Raw genomic sequence first — 12,160 nt, forward strand, 5'->3', positions numbered from 1 at the left:
CCTCCTCTTGGGCATTTCCTCATTGCCTCATTTACCTGTTGTAAATTCCCCATTAGGACCAGGGTTGCCAGATCTCGCGAGACAAAAAAGCAACCAGGCCTTTGAAAACTGGGTTCTGCGGAGAGCGAGAAAATAAATCGGCTGCAGTTTTTACAATCTGTTTGGATGGATTGTAAACTGTGCGCAGTGGACCCTGCGCTTCAGGACAATGACCACAAGAGGGAGATAAACCACCTTTTCACATTATTAAACATGAGAAAAGAGATGGGATATCACACATTAACAGATGTACCAAGTACATTATAACACAGTAAAGCTCCACAAATAAATATCCTGAATTCACAAATTCTTTCTTGTTTTTATATATTTATTTCCAGGCGAGTCGCGCGACTGCCCTGCTCAGCCTCTGCTCTGATTGGCTAGTACTCGTTGCCATCAGGGCCAGAGCCAATTAGAAGCAGGATGTGGGTGGGGGAAAACTCTAATTATCATTTGTTTAAGTTTATAATTAAAGCAGACGCTTTAGAAAACTGCAGGCTGACATTTTACAGAAAACGTGCGGCGTCCGCAGCCAGTTGTTGCTGTCTGGCTTTATGACGCGGCGAGCGTCCAACGCGTCAGAGATGAGCGACGGAAGTACGTCATTGAAGCGGAAGTAAATCGTTCTTCTCTTCGTCTCAGGTATTCTCCGTAGTGATTCACGCATATATTCTGGAATCTTAATCTTAGTTGCTTTTCTTTGAACACAACTAAGCCTTGTTACTTTCATTTATGTAGCAACGTCATTGGGTAAAACAGTGCATGCATTCCTTTGAAGTTGTGCTCTTTGTAGTTGTTGTGTGACGCATCACCTCCATGCTTTGAGATGGGCCGTGGATACGCAGTAGAGCAGGCTGTGGAGGGTTACCTGTCCAAACTAGGTGCGACGCACGCGTGTCCAGTCTCGGGCCTCCTCATTGGACAGGTAAGGTTCATCTCCCGTTTGATCGATCGCTCATTTGACTTCTGTTTGTGTGTTGTGCCAGCCTTCTGTCTATCTGCTTGTAAATGTTATTTTTACCATTTGTTTGTGTCTCCTCCTGAGACGCAGCCAGTCAGCACGTCCTCTGTGGGGGACAGTGTCCCTTACGGAGGACATGCTGACTGGCTGGGTCCCGGGAGGAGACGGCTAGCGTCTTGCATCCTCACTACGACATGCAGACAGTGATTTATATGAATGACTAAACATTCCAGAGCTCTTCTCAAAGGGATTATGTCATCATGGCAAGCCGGACGCCCCCGAGGGAGGGGTCCGCGTCAACCGCCGGAAAGTCTTTGGACAAGGAGTGGGTGGCTGAGCATGCTCGCCAGGTAGACCGTATCCTGATTTTAATGTTTGAGGTTTTACTGAAGTGTATTCTGTTATAACGTGCTGTGTTGCTACTGGAAGCTCGGACGGTTCATCATGAAATTATTTCTAGTCAAATGAACTAATCTCTGGGCTTTGAACACGCCATTGTTTACGTCTATTGGTGTTGCACAGCACAACTAGAGTACCAGGAATGCAGGAAAGATTATTCATCATAGATGTATTTGTTACAGTTTCAACTAGCTAACGGATGTCTGATCAGGTGTCTCGGATGCTGCCTGGCGGCCTCGCTGTCCTGGGAGTCTTTATGATCACTGATGCAGATGCTAAGGACACAGTAGCCACGCTCAGCCAGGTGAAAGGATGTGAACCGAAGTAATGATTGTTTTTATGGTTTTATGTTTTATGGAAGGGCCAATTAGGAGGGGAATGAGCTGCTTGGCGGAGGTCTGCGCCATCTGAGTGTTTTTCTCATTTAAATTATAGATTGAAATGTAGATGAAAGAGAACACAGACGCTCTATTCCCTGAAGTGTGGAGCTAAATTGGGCAGAAATCTATTTTGCCAGTATCAAGCTGTAGGAAACAAATCTTTTTACAGTCACTTAAAGTGGAGACTATTTAGTCTTAAGAGCTCTATTATTGAATTGTATCTGTATAGCAGGGATTGACAAGTCCCTTAAAGTAGCTCGCTATAATGTCTGTGCCTGTGAGTCTGATTCTGTGTTTTTCCAGCTGGTTTTTGCAGTGGAGAAGCTCATATCTTCAGAATACCTGTGGAACCCCGCAGATGATGACATCACAGACTGCGTCACACTGCACGTCAACCCCAAGACCAGAAAGTATCCTTTTGCATACTACTACTACTACTACTACTGTATGTGGCTGATCCTTTACCCACATCTCAGAACAATCTGCAGAACCTTTGATGTCAAAAATCCAAAGGTCAGTTCACAATGGTTTCTTCCAGCTGCAGCCATTAAAGTCGAATCATCGACCCCAAAAAGCACTGAAGCCTCTAAAATTATTTGTGGCATTATAGGCTTCAAAATAACTATTAAATATAAATATAAATATAATTATTATTAATTTATTGTATAAAACATTCCAACGGTGTAGAAGATCAACTAATCAGAGGGCTCGTCACTCGACAGGATGTGATTTAGGGACTGAGGTTTCAAACGTGAAACCGATCTCTCAGGCTGCGTGATATTTATATATAAAATATGAAGCATTGAGCTGTTGTCAGTTCTATCAGTGGCTTTGGGTGTTTCAGAGTATGGCCAAGCTTGCCGATTGGAAGTACCACTCCGGTGTGTGTTCCTCCTGGAGCATGGTGTCATGCTGCGTAAATGTGGATATGCTGGTACCCCTGCCGGGCAACGGAAGTGCTGCAGAGATCCTGGATGCATTTCTTAAGGTTTGTTTCAATCCTGTAAACACCTTAAATATTCAGCAAAGGCAGGAGTGAAACTTTCCTGCTCATGGTTTGTTTCAGGAAGGACTGAAAGAGTGGGCCCGCCAGATTCAGCACGGAATCTGTCTGTTTGAAGGGAAAACGCTTCCAGACGACACCGAGCTGCTCGCCGGACAGGTTGTACAAATCAAATTACACCGAGAAAGTATTTTGGAAAGTAAATAAATGTGTATACAGCATATATACCCCATAAAGATTGCTGACTTGGCAGTGTCATTGGATCGTTACTCAAGGGCAGGTTGGAAGTAATTGTTAAAGTCAAAACCTGATTTCCTCTCTGAGGTCGTTTGCAGACGGGCTGTTGTGCTTTGTTTTATCATTAATTATAATATTTTTGAGCCTAATGCTTCAAAATCTTGCATCTATTCCTCAAACCAACCATCTTGGAATGAATTTCATCACTAAAACCAGAGTTTAGACGCCTTCAAGCTTTGCACCGAGTCCAGCAAATATCAATTTGCTTACGTCTGGATTGAACACGATAATTTAACAAGCATCTCAGAACAGGAACATCCATTTTAACTCGAACTGTTTTGTGTTCAATGGTCAGTCGGTGCAGATGAGGTGGACTGAAATGATCTTGTCTTTTAGCTGGCGTCGCTGAAAATAAAACATTTGTTTGGGATTATATCATCCAGATCCATTCTTATTAATCACTTTATTTACATCCAGTTCAGTCATCAGCCAATGTCTAAATGAAGGGTTATTCTTTAAAATGCATCAAAATCCTTTCTCTGCTGTGTGAGTGTGGTATTGACCCACTAATCATCTATGCATATTGATCAGTATTAGTCCACCGATGCCTTGTCGTCTCTTTCTTCTGCTCAGGCAGGGAAAGTGATCTTTATGGAGCATTTAGTATTTTGCATGTCCCGGTAGAACCTGATGATCTCACAGTGTTGCACCGTTTTATGATGGAGAGAATGCTGCTGTGGAATCTTCATGGTTCTGTCGGATCAGAAACTTTGTAATCGACTGAATTGAATCCATTTATCTTCTGGTCATGAGAGGCTTCCCAAACGTGGCCTCCTGACTTCTCTGTGTCTAATAAAGACTTCTGTAAGTTAACATTTCCGGTTAATCTAATTTATTCAAGCTTGGTAAAAATATAAGTATATAAATACTGAATTGTCTGGAGTACATTTATAACCACTATGTTTCATATTTTACTGTAGAAGAGGAACAGACAGACCTTTACGGTTCAACTGCTCATTTCACCGGTAGGACATACTACGCATACTGTATAAAATATATGATTGTGTATGATTACACCTCGGACCATGATTTCTGTCTACTAGGATGATCAGAGTCTATCAGGTGTTGTCCAGCAGTGTGGAGGCAGCGTGTCAGTCAGAGGTGCAATCCACAGCAGAGCTTACCTCCACAGCAACAAGTCAAAGGTCAGACTGGCTGAAAAGGTAATGGCTCTTTGAACCGACCTGCGCCGCTGAAGGAGGGTCCACCGTACAGTAACCGGCCTCTGTGTGAAGCTGCTGAAGAGGGATGTGCTGTCTACGGTAGCTGCAAGGGTCCAGATGCTGCTGGAAGAGCTGCTGATGTCAGAGGAGGGCGAGGGCGGGGGCGGGGGCGGCTCCAGAGGCAAACATCAAACAGCTGCAGGTAGGCAGGCGTCGGGCTGGGTGGGTTCGGGTTTCCGATGGTCCTCTGCAGCTTCGACTCGATACGCATCAGCTGGTCTAGAATCGCATCTCCTTCCTACTCTGGCGTGCTGAGATGATGTCATTATTATAAAGGGTCGCCATGAGCAGCACGTCGCATCATAAGCGCGTTCCCCTCCCCTCCCCATCGGCCACGCCGCTTTGTTCGCTCAAACACACGAGGACGTGTGTCGATGGCGTTGAGCTGCGTAGAGACTTGTGACTCTCACCGTTAGCCGCAGCAGCCGGTCACCGGCGCCCCCTGGCTCGCGTCGAGGAACGCAGCAGCAGCAGCAGCAGCTTTATCGGGAACGTGTTCCTCAGATTGAATCGAGCTCCTCTGCAGACAGTCCTTTAATGGAGGCCTTTGAGGGCATGTAGGGATTTGGCTACGGCTTTCTTTGGCTTATTGCAGTGCTTCTCAATTATTTTCTGTCGCGCCCCCCCTAGGAAGAAAAAAACATTTCGCCCCCCCCCCCCCCCCCCCCCCGAAAAAAAAAACGCTCTTGTATCCTTATTAACATACAAAGAAATATGAAAAAGAAAGAAATATAGATCAACTTACAACAAAGAATAACTTTATTACCATTTTTTTTAGTCTGCAACAGAAAATGAGGAAGTCAAGTCTTTCTTCTTCTCCCACCGTAGATTGTTTATAACCGCTCTTCTTCTGCTAATCCTCCCTGCGCGCACTCTGACAATCAGGGCGCCACTGCCAACTACTGGAGTGGATGTGCAATTACACTTTACTCTCGTAAGGCAAAAAAACATTTTCTCCGCGGTCACAGGCGTCGCACCGCGCCCCCCACTGGCTGGCTGGCTTATTGTGACGAGCACATCATTGTGGCTGATTGACAGGTGTGGACTTTGTCAACTTAAATTCACTACCTGACTAAATCACTCTTGCTTCTCTCTGCTACTGTTTACAACGTTGTTATGTTGACTCCGCCCAATAATCAGATTTATTGAGCACGTAAAGTGAGAAATATTGCATTCAGCATGTTTGTCTGTCTGTAATCATTTTATTTCTGGAGTTTAAGACAAAAACTGGTCAGAATATTTGAACCAAAACGTTATCACTGTCTACCGTATACTGGAGCCGTGCCATTTAAAGGGAACATATTACACTATTTTGGTGGGTTTGGGTCTTTATCAACCCAAAAACAGTTAAATAAACCATCCGGTCAATCCTGCCTAGTTCTGTAATCGAGTACTGAAAAATCTGTTTGACTTCCGGTCGGCTGGGGCTCAGTTGGTAGAGTGGGTCGTCCAGCGATCAGAAGGTCGGTGGCTCGAATCCCAGCTCTGACTGTCTGCATGTCGAAGTGTCCTTGGGCAAGACACTGAACCCCGAATGTCTCCCGGTGGGTCCGGCAGCACTGGAGTGTGAATGTATGAATGAATGTGTGTGTGAATGGGTGTGTGAATGGGTGAATGTGAGGCCTCGTGCTTTGAGCACCGCGAAGGTGGAAAGAGCACTACGTATATAAGTGCAGAACATTTACTTCTGAGGCAATTTAAACAAACATTTTGGTCGAAAACCAAGTCGTTCGAGAACAGAGGTTCCACGGTATTTCTAAATATCTCTGAAATGTTCAGCCGCTCATCTCGCAGCATCTCTGCCTCTTCGTCTCTTTCAGATACATTCGCTCTCCCTCGTCGCATCTTCTGCCCAGTGAGCTCATGTGGGCCGGTGTGCGTGTGCGACTACCAGTTCAGTGATGAGGCTAAGGCAGAGGCCACTGACAGACTGAAGGAGATGCTGGACATTGATGTGGCTGAGGAACACCTGGATACCTCTCAGGAATCACCTGCCCAAATCCTGGAGAGAGGTGCTGCGGCAGGTACTGGGAGCGTGTGTCTGTGCACAGAATGGACCGAGCTGTTCATGATACATGACGACATCTCTGATTAGCTAATAATCACTATGTTACGTTCTGTGACCCCCGTGATGCGTGAAAATACGCAAAATAGCGGCACCATATTTATTTTATTGCTTTGTGTGTATTTGTACCTTTATGAATTCACCAGCCCTCTACTGTACTACCCTTTGCCACACACCTACAAGCATGTTTGTATTCTAATACAGTAACAGTCGGTATATTTAAAAATTGTAATGAAACTTTCACAAAAGCACAAAGTAAACACGACGCGATGCTAACTGGGTGAGCGAGTCGGACAAGGGGAGATTTTGCAAAGTACTTTTTTTCCCCGAAGGCAGATCTTGTTACTGTACAGGTACTGTATTTTTTATGTTGCAATACTGTGCATGTATTTTAATTTGATTTTAGTATTTATTTACAGTGTAATTTTTCTTAGGCTAGAAAATAATACTAATAAAATGATGGAAATGTAAACATTTATACATATCCCGGGATGTAGCAGAAAATCTGTGACATATTAATACATGTTTGGCAAGATTTTTGAGCTCCAGTGTCATGTTCTCAAACATGTTTTCTCAGGCTGGCCAAGTAAAGTAATAACATTTAGCCGCTTTAGCTTTAATGAATGTTTGGTAGGAGTCAAGAAAAGGGAACTAATAAACCGTGCATTTGCCGTAAAAACGTTTGTGAACATGGAATATAACTCAGTACAACTTTGAGGTACTCGGTACTGAAGGGTCTCTGTTGGACAGACCTCACTGAGCAGCTGTTTTACTAACGTATTATAGTTCATGAATTGTGTGTTTTGTGTTTCCAGAGCTCACTGTGGGACCCGTGGAAGCACTGGAGCCCAAAAGAAGCAAATGTGTTGGTAAAACTCTTTCCATTGTATCAGCTTACATTTGAGTCGGACAGACTCTCAATGTCACCTGAGCAGCCCGGTAAAGCAAGGACGTGATGAAACTCTGTTAGCGTAGCGAGCACAAGACCTGCGTGTTCTGACGGACCGCTTTCTGCACCGGAAGGGAATGCGGCGCCATTATTCAAAGTTACGCTAGTTATATTGCGTTTGGAGTTCTTTTTATGTTTTTGTCTTTATTACTTTTTCACAGGACCCGTTAAAAAAGTTGCTGCATTAAAATAATCACATATATACTACATGGATAAATGTGTTTTGTATTTAAACCCCTGGAGCTCTAATGGGGTGTAGCTGTAACACTCGCTTCATTCCACCCTTTCTCTTTCAGGTGTTGCCATGGCGACTGCTGTTGCCCTTCTCGCCACCGCTGCCTCAATGCTCTATCTCAGTGACATTTAATAAACAAATATACGCCATCAAATAAAGAGTTTGCTTGTCACATTTGTATAAAGTGTAGGTTTTTATAAATATCAATGATTTATTTCTGATTCCGATTTCATTTCCCCCTCGCTATTTTACTATTGTAGAATGAGCAGCACCTCAATCACAAGGTTTCTGTCATCCACGTCAGAATACTTCCACACCGCAGACAGACGAGCTTCAGTGCTCAGCACAGGAAGTGACATCATGCCGCGCCCGCCGCCGTTTCTGTCGGAGTAGAGGGCTCACTCTGCCGCAGCTTCACTCCAGAGCTGATAAAAGAGTAATGAAAGTAACGATCCATGTAGATCTGAGTCCTGATCGGTACCTAATGTCCGATTCCGATCACGAGCTCGGATCGGGACGTCCCTAAAACTACAGTATGCTTTTCCAGGGAAGAAAACATTACATGTTGGTGCAGAGACAAATAGAAACCCCCGAACGAGGCCGGAGGATTCTTTGCTTTTATTTACAAGCTAAAGAAAACAACGTTTGAGAGATAGCGATGAATAAGGAATAACAGCTAACGATCATGTGAGATAGCGATGAATAAGGAATAACAGCCAACGATCATGTGAGATAGCGATGAATAAGGAATAACAGCTAACGATCATGTGAGATAACGATGAATAAGGAATAACAGCTAACGATCATGTGAGATAGCGATGAATAAGGAATAACAGCTAACGATCATGTGAGATAGCGATGAATAAGGAATAACAGCTAACGATCATGTGAGATAGCGATGAATAAGGAATAACAGCTAACGATCATGTGAGATAGCGATGAATAAGGAATAACAGCTAACGATCATGTGAGATAGCGATGAATAAGGAATAACAGCTAACGATCATGTGAGATAGCGATGAATAAGGAATAACAGCTAACGATCATGTGAGATAGCGATGAATAAGGAATAACAGCTAACGATCATGTGAGATAGCGATGAATAAGGAATAACAGCTAACGATCATGTGAGATAGCGATGAATAAGGAATAACAGCTAACGATCATGTGAGATAGCGATGAATAAGGAATAACAGCTAACGATCATGTGAGATAGCGATGAATAAGGAATAACAGCTAACGATCATGTGAGATAGCGATGAATAAGGAATAACAGCTAACGATCATGTGAGATAGCGATGAATAAGGAATAACAGCTAACGATCATGTGAGATAGCGATGAATAAGGAATAACAGCTAACGATCATGTGAGATAGCGATGAATAAGGAATAACAGCTAACGATCATGTGAGATAGCGATGAATAAGGAATAACAGCTAACGATCATCAATAAAAGAGCACCAGAACGGTTTTTTCCAGTTATAACAAGATACAGTAGTTTGACATCAGCATGAAAATGTCTCATTACGACAGGTCGAAAACTCATGCCATAACTCTCATATCACCAAAGAGGTTTTTAATGCGATCAAGTGAAATGCCAATTCAATAAACAGATGATGTGAATCAGCCACATTAATCCGGTTTACGTGGAAGATTTAGGCAATAAATGTCATGTAGGAAAGCTGCTCTTACCTTTCTCTGAGGTGGGGAAACATCTCAACCGACCGAGGCTGAGACTGAGGTCACAGCCTGCTGACCCGGGTGCAGACCTGGATCCGTACGCGTGCGTCCATCACAGACCGGCTGCCTCCCGGTAGGGAACCGCCTGCTGGCTCCGCTGCAGCTGCGTCTGAATCCGGGATGCTCTGTCGCCCTGCTCGCAGCCAAGGAGCCGACGTGCCTGTTAGCCAGACACTCTCTGAAATATTGTCTCGAAGGACAACTCATGACCTAAAGTACTAATAATAGTACTCATAGTAATTAGTACTACTGGCCAAACAGGACTAATATTAATGATGCAAATCAGACGTGTGTGATCCTGAAAGCCTTATACATAAAGATAAAAAATTATAACAAAATGAAACAGTGAAATCAAGTTTAAGGACCAAAACGAAAGCCCAAATGCCACAAGAGGAAGCTGGAGAGGATCTCCCGGCTGGAGGACAAGGTCAAGGGTCTGAAGACACAGAACACGGAGCTGGCGTCCACGGCCAGTGTCCTCAGGGAGCAAGTGGCCCAGCCGAAGCAGAAGGTGATGAACCACGTCAGCAGTGGGTGCCAGCTTCTGCCCAATCAGGTCCAGGCTTACTGAAGTCCAATGATGGTGCTTTTGAAGGATTCAGGGCTGTATAATGAAAAACGTTTGGTCACCTAAATATCTTATCACAGACTTGAGGCCATCGTCAATGCACCGTTCAGAGAAACCTGTCACCGAGGAACCAAACTGATATCTGGCTTGCCCTCCGTCGGGATGGGGAGGCCGAGGAAGAGCTCGGCAGAGGAGAACTGAAACTGTTTTAGTACGTTCTTTATTAACCCGTACTCCCGTGCGTGGCTTTACAGCAAGACCGTCAATTAGAACCAGGAACTCGAGAATGCGCAGTCGGAACTACGGCAACTGGTGTAGGACACACATCACAATAAACATGCGATCATTATACTGCATGATCTACATCCTCTTCCTCTAGCTTGTGCCTCTAGGAATAAAATAAAGTGTGCTGCCATCATCTATGCAAACATTTCTAACGTAAACATTCCTGCATGAAATTAGCAGCATTTTATTAACTTAAATATTTAACAGTGCTTTAACCAAGTATGTGTCTATACCTAAATAATGTTGCACGAGAAACACTGAAAAACGTGAATCACTCAGGCTGTAAAAACATCAACATAACTTTTCAAACTATGAACCCTTTTATCATACAGTATTAAACACTGAGATATCGGGCATGAAAACACAACGTATTATCACACCTTATAACACAGTCATCACCCTTTGTTTTCTTTAAGAAACAACAACACTCAGTTCAGTCTCTATATCTTGGATTCGGTCTAGAAACCCGACCTGAGCGTGTCACATGAGGGGCGTCACCGTGCGACAGCCGGGCTGGTGAGCGAGCCGGAGCGTTTGGTTGCTCACAGGTGGAACGGTGAATCGTCGGCTGAGAAAAGCGACGTGAACAGTCGGTTGGGAAGAAGGATCATCAGGGTCGACGTGTGGAGGTGGAGACGGCTCACTGACCGGAAGGATGTGGCGGCAATTCCTCCTGTAGGTGCCTCCCTCAGATTGAATGAAGTAGGGGCGTGGCTCCTTGCAAGGCGGTCGTATCCCTGTGGGGTCTGTAGTCTGACGACCTGACCTTCTGCGAGAGGCTGCACCGTAGTACCCTTTCTGAACAAGTGTCTTCCGTTGGAGTTGTGTAGCGACCTGTTTATTGCTTTTAGGGGCCGGTGCTAGAAGACTGTTGTCCACGGGAAAGGTTGAGCGTGTGTGTCGAGACATGAGACGTTCTGCCGGTGATCCTAGCGTGTTGTCGCGAGGAATGTTCCTGATGTTCAACAGATTGAGGAAAACGTCTGAACCATCTCTGTGCGACCTTTCCATTAGCTGCTTTGCGCTGCGGACTGCACGTTCAGCTAGTCCGTTGGATTGCGGGTACTCTGGGCTGCTGTTTAGCAAACTCCCGGAAACGCTGGCTTGTGTACTGTCCACCATTATCTGAGATCAGGGTGTGCGGTTGTTTTGAAACACCTCCGACACCGAACTCCGGCGTCGAGTTTTTATAAGGATCGTTGGAGATGGGCACTCAGAAATGAACCACACAAAGACAGATCTGTTGTTAACAAGATGGCACTCTTTATTAAACCAACAAAAATGTTCAGCAATCTTAAGCAGTGTATTGAGCTCCTAGAATTAAATCAACTCTTACCGTTTGCCAATAGGATGGAGAGCCCACACCCTTGGTAGAGCGAGCTTTCAATACCAGCCGGGCGTCCGTACGCGACCCACAGCAGACTCTACCAAACGTGTCTCGCCCCCCTCCTTTTATTCTGTTTAAGCCGGGTGTGAGGGGTGGACTGAGTGACCTTCTCAGCCCCTCCCGTCCCCACGGACAAGTTGTTTATCAAGAGGCTTCGCACGGCCTTGCAATATTCACTTATCTAAGCAGTTTCGGCATATAAGCAGGTTCGGTGCCTGGCACCGAAACCAGACAAAGAGAAACAACTCCCCTGCCCGATATGAGAGCACAAACTATGCTGCCCAATTACCGGACAAAGAAGAACAACTCCCTTGCCCGCTATGAATCACCATCAATTTAATGAACAACAGCACAAAAAATATTCATATAGTTCATTCCACTCTTGATGTTTTCATTCAATTGATATATCCTAATCCGTCAGCAACCCAGTTATCATCAAAGGGCACAATAGTAGTTAATACATGAACTAGTATCATGTCCCACAGTGTTTGCACCGTGAGACCCGTTATTTCAGTGATCTCACAATGGCTTCCCCGCCATACCTCAGTTCTTAACTCATGTGTGGGATAAGGAGTCAATTCAATGGTTAGCTTTCGGGTGCCATAGTCCCATGACTCATTTTGCACACG

The 12,160-nt window shown here is 44.7% G+C and overlaps 1 protein-coding gene across 2 annotated transcripts; it reads left to right on the top strand.

The window, feature by feature from the left end:
- Window positions 1-809: 809 nt before the first annotated feature.
- On the top strand, window positions 810-7,712 carry LOC137914034 (protein odr-4 homolog). 2 transcript variants are annotated; one of them, XM_068757654.1, is made up of 13 exons: window positions 810-964; window positions 1,234-1,350; window positions 1,611-1,703; window positions 2,083-2,189; window positions 2,256-2,292; window positions 2,624-2,767; window positions 2,846-2,941; window positions 4,000-4,044; window positions 4,123-4,242; window positions 4,315-4,444; window positions 6,123-6,326; window positions 7,183-7,236; window positions 7,613-7,712. In XM_068757654.1, exons 1-13 carry the CDS (start codon window positions 866-868, stop codon window positions 7,681-7,683), a joined length of 1,317 nt encoding a protein of 438 aa, XP_068613755.1. In that variant the 5' UTR covers window positions 810-865; the 3' UTR covers window positions 7,684-7,712. The 2 variants fall into 2 exon arrangements, with proteins under 2 accessions (XP_068613755.1, XP_068613754.1); XM_068757653.1 differs by having other exon boundaries at window positions 2,083-2,292.
- The last annotated feature ends 4,448 nt before the right edge of the window (window positions 7,713-12,160 follow it).

This window comes from Brachionichthys hirsutus, unplaced genomic scaffold (genome assembly GCF_040956055.1).
Source record: "Brachionichthys hirsutus isolate HB-005 unplaced genomic scaffold, CSIRO-AGI_Bhir_v1 contig_261, whole genome shotgun sequence".
NCBI lineage: Eukaryota > Metazoa > Chordata > Actinopteri > Lophiiformes > Brachionichthyidae > Brachionichthys > Brachionichthys hirsutus.